Source organism: Ruditapes philippinarum, unplaced genomic scaffold (assembly GCF_026571515.1).
Source record: "Ruditapes philippinarum isolate M1 unplaced genomic scaffold, ASM2657151v2 ctg545_1_1_1_1, whole genome shotgun sequence".
Taxonomy (NCBI): domain Eukaryota; kingdom Metazoa; phylum Mollusca; class Bivalvia; order Venerida; family Veneridae; genus Ruditapes; species Ruditapes philippinarum.
Window position 1 is genome coordinate 258,196 of NW_026854153.1, and position 23,010 is coordinate 281,205.

General features: G+C 32.7%; 1 protein-coding gene across 1 annotated transcript; it reads left to right on the forward strand.

Moving 5' to 3' along the window:
- The first annotated feature begins 3,537 nt into the window (after nt 1-3,537).
- Nucleotides 3,538-22,014, forward strand: LOC132739144 (26S proteasome regulatory subunit 7). Its single transcript, XM_060726799.1, has 11 exons — nt 3,538-3,709; nt 11,837-11,874; nt 12,474-12,555; nt 13,282-13,356; nt 13,973-14,129; nt 14,702-14,870; nt 15,346-15,510; nt 16,298-16,385; nt 16,864-17,066; nt 17,417-17,513; nt 21,374-22,014. Exons 1-11 carry the CDS (start codon nt 3,640-3,642, stop codon nt 21,529-21,531), a joined length of 1,302 nt encoding a protein of 433 aa, XP_060582782.1. The 5' UTR covers nt 3,538-3,639; the 3' UTR covers nt 21,532-22,014.
- The last annotated feature ends 996 nt before the right edge of the window (nt 22,015-23,010 follow it).

Genomic DNA, 23,010 nt, shown 5'->3' on the forward strand with positions numbered 1-23,010 from the left:
TGAAATATGTTGTGTAACGAATGCCAAAATGGTTTTTAGAAAAAACAAAGTACTGTACGTGGATCATATATTATCTCTGACTAGCATTATTGATTAATAGGAAAAAGAGAAAATTGTCAATTGTGATTTTATTGATTAAAAGAAAGCTTTCGATTCTATTAAAAGAAAATGACTTTACAATACGACCATTGGCGTTGCATTGAAATTAAAAGCATCGTACGTATGAGTAGATATTGAAGGCGAAACTGTTCCAGTCTGAAACTGAACTACAGGTACAAAACAAAAAGAGAATGTGGGTTTTCCACAGGGCATCGTAAGATAAAGTTACACCAAGATGTTTATGTAATGTGACTTGAGCTATTGGTGTAGAGTTATAACTTAGTATGGGATGAGAAAGTTCAGACAGTTTCCTTGAAAAAATCATTGATTTAAGTGTAGATGGATTAAAGGAAGCAAGGTTGATATCTAATTATTGATATTGAAATCCCCTGCAACAGTTGTATTAAATGTGTGTACAGAGAAAGCGCGATTTGTTTTTAAAGATTAGAGCAAACGAAAATAATAATAAATATAAAAGCATCGGACTGTTTTTACATTAAATCTTTGATATTGTCAAATGTTAAATTGACTTTTGTTATTTTCAATAAAAAAATGCTAGTCATTGCTAAAATCGTCTGGCAATAGTACATATCTTGATATATGCACTCCATCCATGTCAATATGCAAAGGAAGAATAATCAGCTGTTCGGTAATGTGAAGTATATACACATTTTACATATACATATACACGCGCATACGTATATTTCGTATATATAAACACACACGAACGCATGCCACATACACATATACACAATTACATATATCAAATGTACATGCATTAACAGTTTCACACATTTATCCATACATTTATCCATACATGTGTACATATGCATGAATATGCATCTATTTTAACAACCTACATATTATATATGTGTATACATTATATCGAGTACATACACATATAATATTGTGATTTTTCGTGAATGCAAAAGGTATTTTAAAAAGTTTATTACCCCCCCCCCCCCCTTTCGAAGAAGATGGGGTATATTGTTTTGCAAATATCGGTCGGTCGGTTTTACATTTCCGTTTTTATGGAATAATCAAAGTGTTACAAACGATCAACTAAATATTTTAATAGCACGCATAAAAGATCAATATTTGCAACAATGGCAAAGTGAAATTAACAGTAAACCTAAATCAGAAACATATTGTATATTTATACAAAGTCTGTGGTCTAATTCAATATGTTAATTTTGCTTCATCAAATTCTATGAATTTAAAATAATGGAAAACAACAATATAAAGACTTTCTTGGCTACAGTTATTGTGCTAACTAATAATTTTTTTAGATAAATATATTTTTAGCAAAGACAATTATTTCTAAGAATTTGATGTATTTTCAATCATATAATAATCATTATAAATCACAAAATTAGTATTTTTATTGCTGGTTTATCAATATAAGTCGAACATTTATTTAAAATCATATTCCTCAATCTTTATTTCTGAATAAATAAATCTTCAAATTGCAGCAATAAAGAAATGTAATGAGGGATTTTTAACAGTACTGTTACCAGGTTAACCTCAAAATTAGTAAGGTTTCTAACTTTACAGTTGATAAAAATTAAAAGTTGAAAATGAGTATGCTATTACTACATTGTTTTAACTGAGCACTGAACAATTAAAACATATTTAAAAAGAACACAATTTTACCACAATTATTGAGTGTATTAATTAAAACTCATTTAAGTTGAAATAATAGAACATAAAATGTTATTCTTTATTGCGTTTTATCTCATGTTCTATAGTTAAAATATTGCTGATGTTCTTAATTCAACTATTTAAAAAAAATAAAGATATCTTTTTTCACTACTCAGTCATGTGTTGAATCATTCTGACTTTTAAGTTCAGATCTAATTACGTTATTTCTTGCACCTAGATCTGATTGCCTCCGCATTTGTTTCGCCTTCATTGTGGTCCTGCTTTCCCGAGAAAGCTATTTTAGCAATATAATCAAACAGTCGCTTACAGACAGGCTTTAGACAAACTATCAAATAGCACTGTCCCTTAAAGTAAAATAAATTGTTGACTTTTGATAAAAAAAATTGTTTGATGAAATTTGAAACAAATATTTAATCTGGAAATGAAATATTCAATTTCTAATTGGCAAGATTGCCATTTAACGTGCAAGAAGCCCGAGGTCTAAAATACCACCAGTCAATCACTAAACAAATAAGGTTGCATATTTTGATAGTAAAATGATGAATTATATTCATTTTGAAGCACTTTATTTGGAAACATTATCCTAACATTGGTTGTATTGAGTACTTACGAACTTATGTTTCTTAAATGGCAAAATTCAAAAGGTCGTATGTGGCACTTAACGTTCTTTTCGAAAATAGTTAAAGGTCGTAACTGTGGCAAATAATTCATCCTGCACTGTAAGTATTTATGCATGTTTGTCATTGTCATTATATACATAAAAGGAACGGCAACATTATTTTTCTGATAAGTTTTGTCTATTAATGTGACTTACCAGTATTGCATGTACTGTACGTGTTGCCATTAGTCACTAGCAACATAAGTGACTGTCTCATGCATTTTACATTCCACACTTCAACGGTCAATCAAATTATTAGTCATTTTCAATAACAGACACTTCACAATTTATTATTTGATAAAGTTTTTAAAAAATAATGAAATAACAATAACAAAGAATCAATACACAAAAGAATATACTCATAAATCACTGACAAAAAAACAACAGTAAAAGAATATTTTGACTGAACATTGCTAAAAATCAACATTTTTGTATTTACCTGATTTACTCAAAATGGCATCACTCCGACAAAAAAATGTTATTAAAGAAAACTGAACTCAATGCGTGATAATTTCATAAAATGACTGAACTGATGACAGACACGTGATAATTTTCTGTCTCAGTGATTTTTTTTTACTTAAAAATGCCGACCGACGTCTATGATGTGTAGAGAAAATGAGGTAATCAATCACTGTGTTATCCATGACTACACATAAACTGTTTATAAAATCAAATAGAAGTAAATGTTATTTAACAAATCAATGATACGGTGATCCATTCATGAATAAAACAGAATTAATAGAAACAAATCCGCGTTAACCTTTAACCTCATATCTAGACGTGTTTTGACGGCTTTCCCCTTCCTCTTTTTGGGGTCTCAAACAGTGAAACAATATCCTGTTTTTCGTTTGAGAAATATTGTTAAAAAAGTGATCACTTTTTCGGCGCCGCCCCCACCAGGTCCACAGGCACCAGACACAATTATTTTACCCATATACGCTCATAATACTATATATAAAGAATATTCTTTATATATAGTATTATGAGCGTATATGGGTAAAATAATTGTGTCTGGTGCCTGTGCCCAGGTCCGATACTCGTGCCTGTGATTTTTACTTTGCAAATTTGGTTCAATTTATCCTTTTCGCTTTTTATATTTCCTTTGTTATCAATTAAAAATCGCTGTAATTAAGACGCTTGAAAAAATTACGCTTGTTCACCGGTTTTCTTTTGGTCCTTTTCTTTTAAGAATTTTTATCGCCTTTTGCAAGTTTTGAATCATGCCAGACCATTTAGGTTCTGATCAAAGAAAAGTTAAAGAAGAAAATAAAGAAGATAAACCGATACAAGGTAATTGTACATTGTTAGAATATGTATACAATCTTTGTGCTTACTCACTTTATGTTTCAGAGATGTGGGTGGGGTATTGACAAAAGTCAAAGTTTTGTCTTTTGACAGTACTTGATCTTGCCTTAGTATGGGTCTTAGTATATCTGGCCAAAAGTTAATCTCACACTTAGATAACAGATTGAAAGATTGATTTTTTTTTTCTATTCAAATTAATTAAATCATACTGTTCTGTTGCAACAAGACGTCATGACGATTATGATGAAAGATGTTATATCGGCTGAAAAGTGTGAAAACTTAAATGAGAAACCTATGAAAGAATTGACCTTTTCGAAAACCTAGCTAAACACCGTTTTCCGGTACGTTACCGTTTTAGCTCTGGGGAATTACACCAAATGAAGAACATAACACAGTTACGTGATATTTCTATTTTTCTATCATTATTTAACCATTTAAGGTGAAAAAAATTGATGTTTTTGAAAATTATCAATATTCCTTTAATATCTATTGCAAATTATTAAAAAGATAAATTATTACTAATGAAAATCAATAAAATTCAAACAGACATAGTGGAATCTTCCATAATAAATAAGGTTAATTTCTGCGTAAACTTGTGTATTTTCTTATAAAGAAATAACTATTTTATTTCAATTTAATTTAAAAAAAGGCCGAAAACTCCGAGTTCGCTATTAGGCAATAGAAAATAAATTCCCAGATTCTCATCCCCGCCCGCCCGGCAAAAATGACTCCGCCCGAACGATTTTTATTTTCAAAAAAAAAAAGAAAAAAAAAAGAAAGAAAAAGAAAGAAAGAAAGAAAAAAAAATAAAGAAAGAAAGAAAAAGAATTAAGTTTTAAGCTTGATTATTGTGTACGGATGCCGAGTACTTAAAGTATATAAGTGTATCATCATCTGTACGGCCGAAAGTCCGTCAGTCTCGGTCCTGGCTGAATAGATCGGATCATGCGGGCCGAGCGTGAAAAATCCTCGGGGTCCAAATAAAATTTCTAAGAGCTAAAAATAACCTGTTTTGATAGTTAAAATGAAATGTGTTAAAGAACTTTAACTATATTGGGCCACTCTTAAAAAATTATCTGTTTGCTATTGCCGGCCGACCCAGCGAAAATGCCCCGACTCAAAAGTTTTTTTCAGCTTAAAAAAATCAGATTTTTTTTTATTTCCGCCAAATCAGCCAGGGTATTCGACCTAAAAAATTCCCTCGAAAACAAAAATAAAATCTGAGGAAAATCACACATTTAATATGTAAAGTAACGAGTGATCATTCATGAGGGCATTCTGTGCGTTACTATTTAAAGTATTTACATAAATAGCGACCAACCAGGGAAGGATATTTTCCTTACGTCACGCAGTATTGCATGCGCGCGGCAATTAAGTTGAATTAACTAATAATAGAATGTATCAAAACGGGATTAAAAATAATGTTTGTTCAATTAATGAATATTTGTAAAGCATTTATATGGTCACTAGTTTACCATGTGGTAATTTTAATGTGCTTTGGAGTACATGTTTGTTTGTTGATGACTGCCGACACAGATTAAATACTTAGCCCATGCAATAAAACATTTCTGGTAGCAGCGGGGATTCTGTCATAAAATTGACCGAAAAAATAAATTTTTGGAAGCTGAAGTCCTTTCATATGCATTGTTGTTTTGATAGCAGACACAATTATTTCACAACATCTTCAAGATCATAAAAATGTAAATAAAATATCACAATCAAAATCACAGATATACATACGTTTAATTAAACTCCATGTCAAAATGAACTTACGATAAATAATATGTCAATAATTGACACAATAAATATCCAACATTTTTTTTTTACTTGAGCAATAATTAAACATGTGTAATCATTCCTTGACAAAAAGAAATGACAGTTTTTTTTCTGATATATAAAAAAGAGGTGGAAGTCAATTGAGTGTCGGCACTTCTTTGATGATTAGGCAACAACTACAGGTGTGTAAACATCAAAGATTCACAGATTCTTCAGAAGAGCCGACCAGTCATTTGTCACAGGTCATTTCGTGTGTAAATTTTGTATTTATTATTTAACAATGGAAACATTATATTCCTTTTATTTATGGATGCTACTTTTTGCTTGAGTGTTTTTGTGTCTTTTAGCGCTATGGAATTTCAACAATCGGCGATAATTTTCGGTAACTAACAATGAAATATTTTAACATTTTTAAAACAGGGGTGCAAATATCAGCCATTCAGAAATTATAGGAGACAAATCTTGCGTGTGTTATTTTTTACAGACGTGTAATAAATTGAGTAATAATGATCACCCGATAGAACGATATGTCCTGGTGATCCACTATAATTTTTCCAGTTCTTACGGGAATATTTACGCAGGATTAGTTTATCACATCGGTAATTTGACCATGCTTGAATTTATGTCCACATAGTCATTTTTTTATTTCATGTTATGATTACTAGTGAACATGTTTTTATCGTTTTTGACTGTCTTTTACAAGTAAGTTTTGCCGTCGCCGATGATGATAGTGTACGTAGTCCAAATTTCAACAATCTGCTACAACGTACTAAGCGTATTAACTTACGTTCAGTAAAAATCATATATCAAAAAAAAAAAAAAAAAGCCTACCTACCGACCCACTCCTTATAACTTTGGGTCGGCAATAGCAAACATATATATTATTAAGGATGGCCTTGAAGTTTGAACCACAAAAGACCAATTTTTGACAAGTAAAATATTCAAATAAACAGCAGTTCATAAACAGCATCGGTAAATTGTTGCCGTAAAATACAAATTTGGAAATTTTGTTTACAATGCCTTTTAAAACAGCAGCTGAATAACAATCTAAAAATACTCATAAAATAATTAATCTGATCAAATCAAAATCAACAATAAGCTAGAATTGTGAATGGTTATGCAGGAAACAGACATTTTCTTGTTTGTCACATATTTTCGCGATGCCTATTTTTATAATAAAAAAAAAGAAGTCAACAAAAGAAAGCCTTGTATTGATAAAATTTGTCCAATAACACTTTAAATATAGTTTATTAATTAAATTTATTAACTGTATTGTTTACATTAGTTTAGAATGAGACATTTGCCAGTGTGTGTTGTACAATGGATATTTTCTTGAGGGAGGGGGTGTGTGGAATCACAGATATATTATACAAGCTCCATGATGGAATTAATCAAGGAAAAACAGCAGAATTGGGAGTCTCAGGATTTTGAAAATTTTCATTTTTTCTACGTCTACATTTTGTTTTGTTTCTTCATTGAAAGCCACACTAAGAAAAGCCGTCATTTTGACATTCACCCAGGTTGTTATCATATAATACTTGAAATGTCACGGCCTGAAATAATCATCTGAACCAAAAATAAACAAAAGGGTGCCGGTCCTTGTGGCCTTAACAATGAATTTCGCATAGAATCTTCATGGTCAGTGTGCTGCTTGATTTTGTATGTCACCTTTATAATATCTAGTCATGGTATGAAAGTGAAAATAAGATAGCCTTTTAATATAATAGGTAAATCTCTGTACTTTCTTTGCCAAATTTTCAATAGCTTAGATGATATTTTTGCAATGTGATATATAAATAGGATTGTCTTTTTGTCTAGCTTCAGTGGTTGATTAATTAATTTACACATGTAAAAGCACTAGGCCCTATTGATCGGCATAGGCATAGTCAGCTTTATTCAACTCTTTTATAAAATTAAGATGTCTTATTTTGTAACAATACATTTAGATCTATATATTGTTTTTTTTATATTGTCCAAACATCAATTGGTTTGATGTCAAAATATGAAAGGTTCAATAAAACAGCTAGATCATTACAATCAAGATATATTATCATGTTGCTTCAATTCTCAATCTGAATCTATGTATTTTACAAACACATAATATTAGAACCTATTATATAGAACAAATTCACAAGTATTGACCTCCTTGTGTGCAATTCCAGACCGAGAATGGAAAATAAAAAATAAAAATTAAAATCCACCCACCCGCCCCATTTTTTCCCAAAATTTGGATGAGAATCTAGTTATTTATTTTCTATTGCCTTACACTCCATAAGGTGAATTCCCAAGAGCTACAGAAAGTACTTGAAAACAGCGTTTAGGCCTAAAAAAAAATTGTTTTGTTCGGGTCACCCGACCCTACCTAATAATATGCGCCGACCCTACCGTTTTTTTTCGTGTCCAAAAAAAAAAAAAAAAAAAATCCAGGAAAATACCGTATTATTGAGGTACTCAATGAGCAGGGTGAAGGGCAATTCAGGCGAAAATTTCGCTGTGTATATTTCCATTTCGCTCTCCCAATTGATCAAAGAGAAGTCAACATCTCCGATAAAATCTTAATTCCCAAAGAGTAATTACTTGCCGATGTAAAGAGCAGAGATTGTATCCGCCCATATGACGACTGCTAATTATCATTATCCAATCAGAGCATCGCTATGTACTACCCTTCTACATGTATGCAAAGCGATAGACCGCCTACTCTAAACAGTAAATAATGAGAGCATCGGCCCGAAACGGGTATATTTTGCGAGTTTAATACGGGATTTGGCGATAATTATAGATTAATTTTTTACGATCATCTAAACACGTGCAAATCTTCCCTAATTGATATACACGCGGTGTTTAACCGAAGTAAAGGCGATGTGCAATGGGTTTTTCACGGCTATCACAAAACTGTTAGTCAATTAAAAATAATTAATTTCATTTGGATGATTTCAGTCCGTTAACATCAATTAAAAATTGTTATGTCGCTCACGTCATGGCTTGGGGTGAAATGCCCAAACCTAGCAGTAAAAAAAGTTACTGATTCTGATACACCTAATACACGCGAAAATTTAAGAAAGCCAATTCGCAAAAATCTTTGATTGGTATGTTGTAGACAGTGAGAGTGTTTTGCATTGTTATCTTTGTAGAAATGCCAAATTTGACACAGCTTGTACGCACGTGGGCACGACTTCCTAAAACTACGAATCATGATCGGCATGCGACATATCGGTCGTATATCATGTGCTCATGTATATAGCAACAAAATTTGTCAGGAAAGAAGTGTTCTTATTGTTTCAATATATATATTTGTTTTAATGTCATAAATATGACACTCAGATTAAGATTTATTAATATTGTAAATTTCAAAAAGCATTATTTATAAAGATATTACCGAGTTTAACATTTCATGAAAATAAAGGGAGGTAATTAGAAATTTATTTTCTATAATTTCTCAGTCGAATTTTTCAATAAGAAATGAATGTATATAATTTTAGTGATCAAATATAATGTGCACAAATGTTTGCAGTACATATTTTACATATTCTTCGATATTTGAAAATTGTTTTATAAGCATAATTATATGCACATAAATCTGACATTACAACATAGTAGATCATAAAAGAAATTTCTGTAAACAGAACAGGATAGACAGATTTTATTAATCATTATCCAATGTAACTATATCTTCTGTTAAAAGTGAGGAAAGTAAAAATATAAAGTTAATTTATTCATCATAGTTTTCTTACACATTATTATCAAAAATATATGAGAAAGCTTATAAATAGCTGATAAATAGATTGTGTTTCTATTCTAGTTGAAGGATGTATAGCCATGCATGTTAATGCATACACATTGGGATGTTTCCCTTCTGCCGATTTTTTTCACGAGGAAGTCACTTCTCCCTAAAATTTCCCCCCAGGATGAGCCCTGGGTACGGTTCATGTTTTATGGCCGCTCTTAGTTACAAAATGGCGGATCACATCGTCAATATTTGTAAAACGGCGTGTGATCTTCACCAGAAGAACGCTGAGAGTTTAAGATTGTTACACCTGAAATGTCTTTTGAAAACATAGAAGGGATGTATTTGTGCCACCCGGGAGGGATGTCAGAAATTTCCATACCTAAATTTCAATATACTGGTGAAAAAAAAAAAAAAAAAAAAAAAATCCAACCTACCCTACCTATTCCTTGAGAGCATGTTACCCTAACAAAACAATTTTTTTTTTTAGGCCTTAGCTAGGTTTTCGAATTCGTGAATCTTCTTGGTGCGAAATAAGACTAAATAAAAAAGAGAAAATGTTGATTGGTGGAAATTTAAAAAAGCCAAAAATAGTGCAATGTCCAAAGGAAATGGCTTGATGCGGGCTTCGGAAAATTTTTGAGGTTTTTTAGCTACTTTTTTCAAAAAGGACGTTAAAAGTGCGCTAAAAATTCAATCGCGGGCAAATTTCTACTTTAAAAGCAATATCAGCGCTAATGTGTAAGTTTTTAGGTGGGGCTTTACGGTTGTCAAATACAATGCGTGCGCAGCCAATCAGGTCCAGGACACAAGTTTTTCCAATAATTTAATTGATTGAAGTAGAGGTCGCGTGTTTATGACCTTTCGGCATGGTGTTGTATCCTATTACTTTAATTTTAAATGCCCTTTCATACTGTTTAACCATAATATATCATTATTGATGTGATATAAATATTCCAACATAATTCATGTTAATAACTAAATACATGTTGTGTATGCATAGTTTACATGTTGTGTTGTATGAAACAGGTATCTGAAGATTGCTTGATTGGGTCTATATTGTATATAAACACCACAATGATATGGCAATAACTCTGTACTTTAGTATCTGTTTATCTCAGTCCAGTCAGCATTGGTTCTAACTAGGGCTGTCATTCATTGAATTATCTAATATTGTTAATGTCATTTATATTCAACATTTGATTCATAAGTGATAAATGATAATTTAGAACACTGGAACACATTAAAACCCATTTCTGCCTGTCAAGTGCAAATATTTTACATACTGTATTCCTAGAAAAGATTTGGGGGACGCGCATTTTAAGTTAGCAGTTTTCGCGGTAGGCATGATTCCGCGAATCTTTATAGCTGCGAATATGTCACTTATAACAAATCCGCGAACATTTCTAGCTTCAGCCAAATATAACATAAAAAGTGCAGAATATTTATTATAATCTACTCACACAAAAAGAAACATATAAACACAGGTGCTATAGAAATATGTAAAGAATAATTTATGTATGTTATTGATACTAGTTTGCACGCTGAAAAAGAAAATATCAATTATTATTAATTATCATGCTTATTGACGTTATTTGCTAGTCACGCATTTACAGTTTGCGAACATTGAATGACTTGGATTTTATTTGCTTGGAGTAGTTGTAATCCTTTGTTAAAAGTACAAAAGCGATAAAGTGCTACATTGATAAACAGCTGTTATGTTGTTATTATATAATGAAAGCGATGTACAGTCCGATAATGTGTAAAAAAATACGTATCGACATTTTGAAGATAAAGTCAGTTAGGATTCAAATGAGAATAAAAGCGAACGGGTCTGACTAAATCTTACTTAATAACATAATGAAAAAAGGTAAGGAAATATGAAAGTGTTCACAGAACAACCGTCCTTGTTCAACTAGTCAATAGATGAAAATGTATCGAGTAACGTTGCGCTTTAAATTGTCAAAAAAATAAAATAATTAAAAGCACCCAACAGGCAAAGTCATGCATCAAAAACGTAGCCTCCAAAAGCTGTAATTTAGGCCGTAGCGACTTAACATTCGCAGAATTCGCGGTTACTACATATCCGCGAAAGTTTGTCTCCGCGAAAATGCCGACGTTGTGAAAAACGCGAAATATTGTATCCGCGAACATTTCTAGGAATACAGTATATCATTTTTGTCTGATGAGAGCTATGCAATTGCTATATCAATATAGTTGATATTAATCTTCAAATATATCATATCAATGACAGCCCTTGTTCTAACCACTATCTAAACCTTCTTCCAGGAACTTAATTATATATTCATGTGATAGTCACAATTACTATTTGAGCCGTGCCATGACAAAACCAACATAGTGTGTTTGCGACCAGCATGAATCCAGACCAGTCTGCACATCCGCGCAGTCTGATCAGGATCCATGCTGTTCGCTATCAGTTTCTCTACTTGTAATAGGGTAAGTAAGCGAACAGAATGGATCCTGATCAGACTGCGCGTATGTGCAGGCTGGTCTGGATCCATGCTGGTCGCAAACCCATTATGTTGGTTTTGTCATGACACGGCTCATATTCATGTGATACAGTATTACTATTACTGTTTAATTTATTTCAGCTCTTGATGAGGGAGATATTGCTTTACTGAAAACTTATGTAAGTAATCAGCATTTTAACCTTTTACTATCAGCAATAGTAGTTGGCCTATAACATCAGTATATAGAGTTAGGCCAGCCAACTCTTCCATGTAGGTTCGATCCCCAGGAGATACTTTGGTAGTTTAGCGTGGAGGAAGGTAGTCTAGTACTGGTGTACTCTCCAGGAACGATGGTTAGGAAACTACCTGCCTATATGACTGAAATACTGTTGGGAAAAGGCGTAAAATGAAACAAACAAACAAATCCATGTAGATTTGATGACCACAGTAAATATTTCACTTTATTTATCAGATTTTCCAATTTTTAGCCATGAAATTAAACCTGTCTAACACCACCATTATCTACATGTAGTTAAGGCACCCTGACTACCAGAATTGAGTTCTTTATATAAAAACTATATGCTTGGGTTTGACTACTTTTTACATTTGTTTTAATTTTCTTATTAATTCAAGTAAAACTGTTCTAAGATTGTGAAAATGTATTGAGAAAAAGAAGATAGGATGTTTACTTCATTTTCTGATTGACGATGTTTCCGTGGTTACGAAATACATGTGAGAGGACAGTATAACAATGCTGATTATTTTGTCTATTACACAGGGTGTAGGACAGTATAGTAAATCCATCAAACAGGTGGAGGAGGACATTCAAAACTGTCTCAAGAAAGTCAATGAACTTGCAGGTAAAAAATTGTTTTTTTTGTTTGTTTTTTTGTTTTTTATTGAAAGCATACAGTTTTATAGATGAATCATTCAATAAATATCAATGTATGTTATTACATTAAATACTGTATAGTTTTATTTTGAGCTACTGAAACCAAATTTCTGTGTTTGTAAAAATAACAGCATCATGTTGTCTTCACTGTCATATTTCATTCCTAAATCCTGTCATATCAATTCTTGGTGGTGAAAACCTGGTTTTTGTCGATTTGCGGTGCTTCTTGTTATCAAGTTTAATTTCGTATTATAGTAACCTGATATGATAAGAGGAGAAATAGTTGGATTTTAATGACTTGATATAACAGTAATGTTGTAAGTGTTTGAAGTGATTTTTTTTTCAACATACCGGTATTAGGTGTTTATTTGACAAAGAAATGTAATTGCCCTATTTTTGAGATGAAAGTTTAATATTGTTATGTCAGTCTATTTTTAATACCCAAACATACAAAGTCATGTAGGATAAAAGGTAATTTCTTTTGTTGATATTATTGATCGGCAAAAATACATAAAATATTGTCAATGAAATAGACATAGTCTTAATATGAAGTGTAATAACATTACATGTGCCAGTATCTATCAGAATTCGAAAGTGGCAAAATACCTTAATTAAGAAAAAACTGTAACAATCAGGGTTAAACAGTTTCATTTTATTTTTTAGTTCATAGTATATCAAGTATTTGTCATTTTAGGTATCAAAGAGTCAGACACAGGTTTGGGACCACCTGCATTATGGGATTTAGCTGCCGACAAACAGACCTTACAGAGTAAGTTTGTTTTTGTTAAATTCTGATCCTTTAGTGGCTGAATTTCTTAAATAGGCTTGTCAGTCTTCTATTTTTGGAATTATCCATTATCAATTTTTGGGATATTAAGATGAACATTGAGGGGTTAAGAGTCAATGACTTCTAATCCAGTTACCTCTCTGGCGTGGGTTCGATCCCGGGGAGATGCTTTGGTAGTTTAGCGCGGAGGAAGGTAGTCTAGTACTGGTGAAACTCTCCAGGAACAATGGTTAGGAAACTACCCGCCTATATGACTGAAATACTGTTGGGAAAAAGGCGTAAAATGAAACAAACAAAACAAAACAAATTAAGATGAACATTTTTTAATTGGTCTCCAAACAGTATAGAGCCCTATGATTAGGATGTTCAGTAACTTTCTGTTATGACCAGGTTACAGGTTTATGCTTCTGTTAACATTCTGATCCTAATAAATCTAGTATGTTCATGCATGTACAGTATATAGAACCATGGTTTGTTAATCAGGCATTCAATTATACATGTATGTTACATTTTACATTTGGCTTTTAGTTATGTACTTGTTACAAGTAACTTTATTATGGAGTAACTAAATTGCTGTACTTTGTTCCCATTTCTGCAGGTGAGCAGCCACTACAGGTAGCAAGATGTACAAAAATCATAAATGCCGATTCTGACGATCCAAAATACATTATCAATGTGAAACAGTTTGCTAAATTTGTTGTGGACTTGGGGGATCAAGTGGCTCCAACTGACATAGAAGAAGGAATGAGAGTGGGGTAAGTTGTTGAAGAATATGTTTTTAACGTTGTGCTGAGTTATATCATAGACATTGAATTTGGAACTATTATTTGCCCTGATAAAAATGCTAAAAATTAAGTATTTCTCCCAGTGTATAGGGTCAGGGATTTAAGAAACAGGGTGTGTAGGCATGTTAGTTTGGCTATACAAATTTGAAGAAGTAAAGTCATTATCCCTTCTAGTATACTGTGTGTTAACTGCATAAAAAACATTATTAGCAGATAAAATTAAATATATAACAAATATCTTCTTGAACAAAAACATTGAGTTGATAAATCTTCAGGTACATCAAAGAAATGTTATCTTGTTACATCATAGCTAGATGCTTCATTTTGTTCCTGACCCTTAGGGGCTATTTTATTCCCAAATTATGTTTAGACAGTCTATATGGTCTGTTAAGATATAGTTTGCATATTTCTGCAACAATGGTCATTCTATTTATTTCATAAATATTTTGATTTTGGAAAGTTGCTTTAGCTACAGGTGTCTTTTATACAGAAACATAAATAGATACGAGTATGAAATCTAAAATTTTCTTGATTATTGACAGAGTTGACAGAAACAAGTATCAGATTCACATTCCACTGCCACCAAAGATTGATCCATCAGTTACAATGATGCAGGTAGAGGAGAAACCAGATGTTACTTACAGTGATGTTGGTGGCTGTAAGGAACAGATTGAAAAATTACGTGAAGTTGTAGAAACACCATTGCTTCATGTAAGTTGCAAGATTTTCTGTTGTTTTTGTTATATTTCTAGAAGTTTTTGGTTAATTTGGTTGATTTTGCCTTTTGATGGTCACATATTTTAATAGAGTGGTTAACCGTTATAAAAAAATTTTTGGTACTGATGAGTGAAAGAAACAAGTTTAAGAAGACGAGGAATAGATACAAAAAAAGCCAGTGCTAACCTATATTTTTTATTGGCAAGAGATTTAATTGTGTTAAGCATTATTTCTATAAGTTCATGAAAATTTATTTTGGAAAAAGCATGTATTATCTTGCTTTCTTTTCATTTGCCTTGCAAGAATTTGACTTACAAAAAAAAGCTTTTCTTGTAAATACATGTAGATAATATGAATAAATAAATTTCTGTAAAGTATAAATTTATAAGTGTTTTCTTTTTATATGCCCATAACATCACTGATCTGATACTGATTTAATATGTATTTTTCTTGTTTTGTTTTTTTACAGCCAGAAAAATTTGTGAATCTTGGTATTGAGCCTCCTAAAGGTGTTTTATTATTTGGACCACCGGGTACTGGCAAGACGTTGTGTGCCCGAGCTGTAGCTAACAGAACTGATGCCTGCTTTATCAGAGTTATAGGATCCGAGTTGGTGCAGAAATATGTTGGAGAGGTATACAAATATTCATATTGTTTTGTTTGAAATAGAAAAAATTTACAGAAACTTTTATATGCCTGCCATATGAAGTTTTAAAGTTGGTATATACGAGTCTTCTGGAGGTTGTCTGCTGGTACATTTTGTGTCTCTCATTTGGTCTGTTTCAATAAATGTCTAGAAGAACTCTAGAAAGTAATTATGAGATTGACTTCAGGTATGAAATGTAGATACATAAGGACTGTGAGTACATGTATTGCAGTGTCGAAGAACTAGAACAAACTGGTCCTAGGATATCTCTAGATTTATATACACTAAAACAGAAACTTTACATTTGTATCAAGTATCCTGGTTGGACTGATTACTTACTGATAAACATTGAGTTACTGTCAGTCTGTTATAATGTCAGTTATAATAATTTTAAAGGAAATCAACATTATGCTCATTACAGATTAGAGGAGAAGTCAGTTATTATAATGAAATATTCTTTTGACGATCAGTGTAAAATATCAGTGTAACACTCTATATTTTAATTTAATTGTATACAGAACTTATTCTTAATCTTCTTACTTTTGAAGTCACATAATTATGGAAGAGGTCATTATAAGTCACAGTATTCACAAGTAGATGAAAACTCCACATTCCCCTTCACTCATGAGTGTAATCACCAACTTTGTCCGTACTAGAATACTAGGATATATCCAATCAAATGAAAAAATGCAGTTTTCCCTGGCAGGATTCTAATTTGTAGCCTTTAAAGATGTGTAGGGCCTGAAAAAATTATATATTTCTGCTATTATTTTAGGGAGCAAGAATGGTGCGTGAACTGTTTGAGATGGCTAGAAACAAGAAAGCTTGTATTATATTCTTTGATGAAATCGATGCTGTTGGAGGTAGGTCATTTTTTTTGGAGTTTTATTTATGGCTATATTTGACCTGAAAATTGATACACAAGTTATTGGTCCAGACCTCCATTACACAAATCTCAAAAATATATTTCCAGTCCCGACTTATCAAAAAAACTCAGTGGAGTCAATTTAACACTGTATAATTTAAATCAACAACAAAATATGAAAAGCCATAAAATGATCAGCATTGACTCTGAAGGTTTTGCCTTTGTCATAAAATACATGTATTGTTAACAAAAAACGATATAGAAACAAAAAGTAGAAGATAATCAGTGAAATATGTTAAGAATAGATATTATTATTGTGTTTGAAGGTTATTTTTTTCCATGAACCTCTAAATAATAGGTTTTTAACCTTTTGCTGAATTATGATATTAATTGAAGTTTACTTAAAATTAGCATCTTGAAAGTTCTGTTTTAGTTAATATAAGATATATCATCAAGATTAACAATTTATTATACAGGTGCTCGGTTTGACGACGGTGCCGGTGGTGATAATGAGGTACAGAGGACCATGTTAGAACTTATCAACCAGCTAGATGGGTTTGATCCTCGTGGTAACATCAAGGTTCTCATGGCAACAAACAGACCAGATACTCTTGATCCAGCCCTCATGAGACCTGGTCGTCTAGATAGAAAGATTGAGTTTGGTCTGCCTGATCTAGAAGTAAATATTATATTTATATTCAACTTAAAAACTGTTTCAAACCTAGTTTATTTTCGGTTACTTTCTGGTCCATCACATTAGACCTTATCAGAATCTTTTATTTGGCTCAATGAAGATCTGAGCTATTTAACTAAAATATTTTTCACACAGAAGTGATGTGATGTGTTTATGATTGCCTGCTTATATAATGAACCTTTTCATATGAACCAAATATTCTTATAGGAACCAGTTATTGTGATATTTTAGGTTTGTTTGGTTTACAAACTGACATATTTGTTGTTATAGTTGTGTAAAGTAATTTCTTGTCTAGATAATGAATCATGTATTCATGAACCAATCATTTTTTACAGGGTAGAGCACATATATTCAAGATCCATGCACGCTCAATGAGTGTTGAAAAAGACATCAGATATGAGCTTCTCGCCAGATTGTGTCCAAACAGTACAGGTATGATACTTGAAAAACTTTGAAATGAAGATTCAACTTCTTAACCCTTCACCTGCTGAAACAAAAGGTGATTAGCCTTTGCCACCAGTATAGGGCGCAATCTGAACAAAACTTGGACAACTTAAATATGCTGTTTCAAATTCAAAGCAGGACAAATTCATTACACAGATTAAGTAGGTTAATTGTTAAGGTTAGCTGTTACTTAATTGTAAAAAAGCTAGACATCTGTATAACACACTTTATTGAGTTTAGTACTTGAGTAATTTGCCATTGTTAGGTCATATTTGTGTATATAACTGGGTTTTTATGCCACCGCAGCATCTGCGATGCGGTGGCATATAGCGATTCACCTGTGTGTATGTGTGTGTGTGCGTGTGTGTGTGTGTTTGTTTGTTTGTGTGTGTGTGTGTTATATAGATTATATAGTGAACTTAAAAAATCTTCTTGTGAAAAACCACTAGTCCAATTTCAATTAAACTTGGCAGGATTGATCCTTGGGTGAAGGGGTTCCAAAGTTGTTCAAAGAATTTCATTCCATGCAGAAATCTGGTTGCCATGGCAACCAAAAGGAATTAAATGAATAAATTTAAAAAATCTTCTTGTAAAGACACAAAAGGCCTAGAGCTTAGATATTTTGCATAAGGCATTGTCTGGTAGACCTCTACCAAGATTGTTCAAATTATAGCCCTGGGGTCAAAATTGGCCCGGCCCCGGGGGTCATTGATTTTCACTATATGTACATATAGTAAAAACTTAAAATACCTTCTTGTAAAGACCCAAAAGGCCTAGAGCTTAGATATTTTGCATAAGGCATTGTCTGGTAGACCCTTACCAAGATTGTTCAAATTATAGCCCTGGGGTCAAAATCGGCCCCGCCCCAAGTGTCATTGATTTTCACTATATGTACAAAGAGTAAAAACTTAAAATACCTTCTTGTAAAGACCCAAAAGGCCAAGAGCTTAGATATTTTGCAGAAGGCATTGTCTGGTAGACCCTTACCAAGATTGTTCAAATTATAGCCCTGGGGTCAAAATCGGCCCCGCCCGGGGGGTCATTGGTTTTCCTTATATGTATATAGTAAAAACTTATAGTAAAAACTTTCTTCTAGCAATTGACAAATGCTAGAGGTTAGATATTTTGCATGAAACATTGTGAAGTGAACTTCTAGCAAGATTGTTGTTGAATTATAGCCCTGGTGTCAAAATTGCCCCCGCCCCAGGGGTCATTGATTTTAAATATATATATAGTAAAAAATCTTATTGTCTGAAGGTAAAAGGCTTAGAGCTTTAATATTTGTTAATTGGTATCATCTATAGGAACTCTACCAAAGTTGTTCAAATTTTGCCTTTAGTGTCAAAATTAGCCCCACCCCGGGGGCCATAGGTTTTCCTTATATGTATAAAGTAAAAACTTAAAAAAATCATCTTCTTTAAATTTACAAAGACTAGAGTTAAGATATTTTGCATGAAACATTATGTAGTGAACCTCTAGCAAGATTGTACAAGTTATAGCCCTGGGGTCAAAATTGGCCCGACCCCCAGGGGTCATTGATTTTCACTATGTACACATAGTAAAAAATAAAAAATATTTTTGTCTGAAGGAACAAGGGATAGAGCTTTGATATATGGTATATAATATCATCTATGGGTCCTCTACTAAAGTTGTTCAAATTTTTCCCCTGGTGTCAAAATTGGCCCTGCCCAGGGGCAGTGATTCTCATTATGTACACATATTAAAAACAGAAAATAAAACAAATGTTTTCTGAATGGGAGAAAGCTACAGCTTAGATATTTGACTTGAAATGTTGTTTGGTGGACCTGTATCAAGATTGTTTTGAATTAAACCCTTGGGTCCAAAATTTTGCCTTGCCCAAGGGGACAGTGACCTACTTTCTTATCCTTTGATGTACAGCAATGAAATTTTGACCATGTGCACAGTTTTAGTTGTAAAATTGAACTTTGATATCAGGTGACCTAGATTTTGTTGATGTGACCTACTTTCTGGTCCTTTGATGTACAGCTATGAAATTTGAACCCTGTGCACAGATTAAGATGTAAAGTGAACTTTGATTTCAGCTGACCTAGATTTTGACAAAGTGTCTTACTGTGTTGTCCTTTTGATGTAGTCATGAAATTAAGGCTGTGTGAAATATGACCTTCACCACCAAATTCACTAGACTCGAGTGCATTGATGCATTCCTACTCTGATCTTTTATTGAGTTAACATTAGATTTAACCACTTATCTGATAATAAGAATAAGATAGGTCAGGGATCTATGCTTTATGACAATCTTCAATATTGTAAAAAAACAAAAAAAATCTGTTCCTACACTACTATTTAGTGTTGTATTAATGCGGTGGCATACCATTTTTCTCAAATGCAATCTTGTTTTTTTTTGCAGAAAAGAATGGCTTGAAAATATAGGTGTATGATAAGAAATTTACTTCTGTTCAAAAGTGATGTAACGGCTACTGAACAAAGTTATTTTGTTAGGTTTAAAAATCATGTTTTTATTAGCTCGACTATTCGATAAGAATAAGTAGAGCTATTACAGTCACCCGAGCGTCGGCGTCGGCATAACCACTTATGTTAAAGTTTTTGTAATAGTTTAAATATTTTAAAAGTTCATAGGCATATGGCTTTGAAACTTTGCACACTTGTTCACCATCATGACCCCAACCTGTAGACAGGAGGAGGTAACTCTATCAAGCATTTTGACAGAATTATGCCCCTTTTTCGACTTAGAATTTACGTTAAACTTTTTGTAATAGTTCAAATATTTTCAAAGTCCATTGACATATGGCTTTGAAACTTTGCACACTTGTTCACCATCATGACCCCAACCTGTAGACAGGAGGAGGTAACTCTATCAAGCATTTTGACAGAATTATGCCCCTTTTTCAACTTAGAATTTACGTTAAACTTTTTGTAATAGTTCAAATATTTTCAAAGTCCATTGACATATGGCTTTGAAACTTTGCACACTTGTTCACCATCATGACCCCAACCTGTAGACAGGAGGAGGTAACTCTATCAAGCATTTTGACAGAATTATGCCCCTTTTTCGACTTAGAATTTACGTTAAACTTTTTGTAATAGTTCAAATATTTTCAAAGTCCATTGACATATGGCTTTGAAACTTTGCACACTTGTTCAACATCATGACCCCAACCTGTAAACAGGAGGAGGTAACTCTATCAAGCATTTTGACAGAATTATGCCCCTTTTTTCGACTTAGAATTTACGTTAAACTTTTTGTAATAGTTCAAATATTTTCAAAGTCCATTGACATATGGCTTTGAAACTTTGCACACTTGTTCAACATCATGACCCAAACCTGTAAACAGGAGGAGGTAACTCTATCAAGCATTTTGACAGAATTATGCCCCTTTTTCGACTTAGAATTTACGTTAAACTTTTTGTAATAGTTCAAATATTTTCAAATTCCATTGACATATGGCTTTGAAACTTTGCACACTTGTTCACCATCATGACCCCAACCTGTAAACAGGAGGAGGTAACTGTATCAAGCATTTTTTTTACTATCAAGCACTAAGAATAGTCGAGCGTTGCTGTCCTACCGACAGCTCTTGTTGACTTTTCTGCTCTTAAAATGGAAAAGTTTGTGACCTTAAGACCTGCAGGTACTATTCTGGACTAGACTAAATTGCTGGCAGCTGAACTTGGGTACTTCGATATCACTTAAGGGTTAATAGTTTTATGTGAATTAGAAGTTCATATTGAAAACAGAACCAAAGTGATCACTTTCAAAATATCAATGTTAGTTTATTAAAAGTGGGCCAAAGGTTGACTCTGAGGTTCAAATACTTCAAGAAAATAAATTTTGTTTTCATTTTCAGGTGCTGAGATTCGTAGTGTTTGTACTGAAGCTGGAATGTTTGCTATCAGGGCTCGTAGGAAAATGGCAACAGAAAAAGACTTTTTAGAAGCTGTTAACAAAGTTATCAAGGCTTACGCTAAATTTAGTTCAACACCTAGATACATGACCTACAACTGAGAGGACTGGATAAACATTCTACATAAAGGGCGTTCTCATTCTGAACTTTATGATACAATTTCTATTTATGTCTTTTTTCAAGCAATTAAATACACATGTCAAAATAATCAATAGTCTACAAGATTTTGGAGGTTGACATAATTTAGAAGTTAACTAAAAAGAAAACATATTATGCAGTATACATTGAAATGATAAAAAGGTGTATTTCATCGCCAGTTTATATTTCATCGTCATCATCATTATGTTCTGACTCATTTTGGCTTCAGTTATGTGAGCCAGAAAATATACTTTCATACAAAATTACATTTAAAATAGTGTAAGTGATGAATAGAATCTCTGGTAAAGTAACAAAAAAGATGGATATCACAAATCTTATTTAAATATGTTATTGGATTGAAATTAACATAGTGCTTCTTCTTTTATAGATTGAAAAGTTATCATTGTTCATTTAATAAAATGAAATAAAAGCTTATTTAAACTCAAGTGTATGAATTCTTGCTTAGTTTGTAAATTAGATACTGTATATTGGACACAATGGAATAGATGATGTAAAGATTAAAATTGGACTGACTTAAACAGTAATGTCCTGTACCTGTGCACTGAATTATTATGCCATCTTGTGTGTATTCTGTCCTAGAAGACATTAAATTGCTGACAAGGGCATCTAGAGGACAATGCTGCTATCTGACGAGGCTATATGCTATTGATTTGGGCCTCTGGTTGATATGTTATGGGGCTGAGTTGTGATAACACTGTTGGTTTGAATCCCAATATTAACATATGAGGAAGCTTTTTGCCTGGCTTATGGAAGGTCAGTGGTCTACTCTGGTTTAAGTAATGCAAATTAGAAGCTGAGACCTCTCTGAACCATGACAGACGTCATATGACCTTACAACCTAACTGGTTCTATCCAGGTGCCTTTCTGCAGCTGAAATGTTATTTAAAAGTGTCATCATCTCTCCCATATCTGAACTTGTGTGAAAACACATACTACCCTAAAAGGGACACCCACTCCGATTCATTCAACAAAATGTTAGAATTAACAAATATGTCAAAACTGCAGCCTACCACACCTATACTTGTACAAGTATGTATACTCTTCTAGTCGAGTGCCTGGCATCCCTAGCAAAATATTCTCGGAGAGTATATTATAAAAGAATCCAAAGGTCAGTCACATCGTATAACATGTCAGATTATAATTACACATACAGAAGTAGGGTTACTTACATGCTAAATATCCTAGAATGGAATTGGGTACAATAATTTAGGTTACGAAATTCCCTTATACTCTTCTACAATATCAGAGACTTAGTAACACAATGTGTTATAGCCAACTTATCCCCACCAGAAACCTGAAATAGAACATTTCCCAATACCAAACCAACAATCATTGTAATTCATTTCAAATGACTATAAGACTTTTGTAACTTTTTAACACTGTCAGTCAGATCAGCACAAGTCTCAGAAAATTTACTAGCA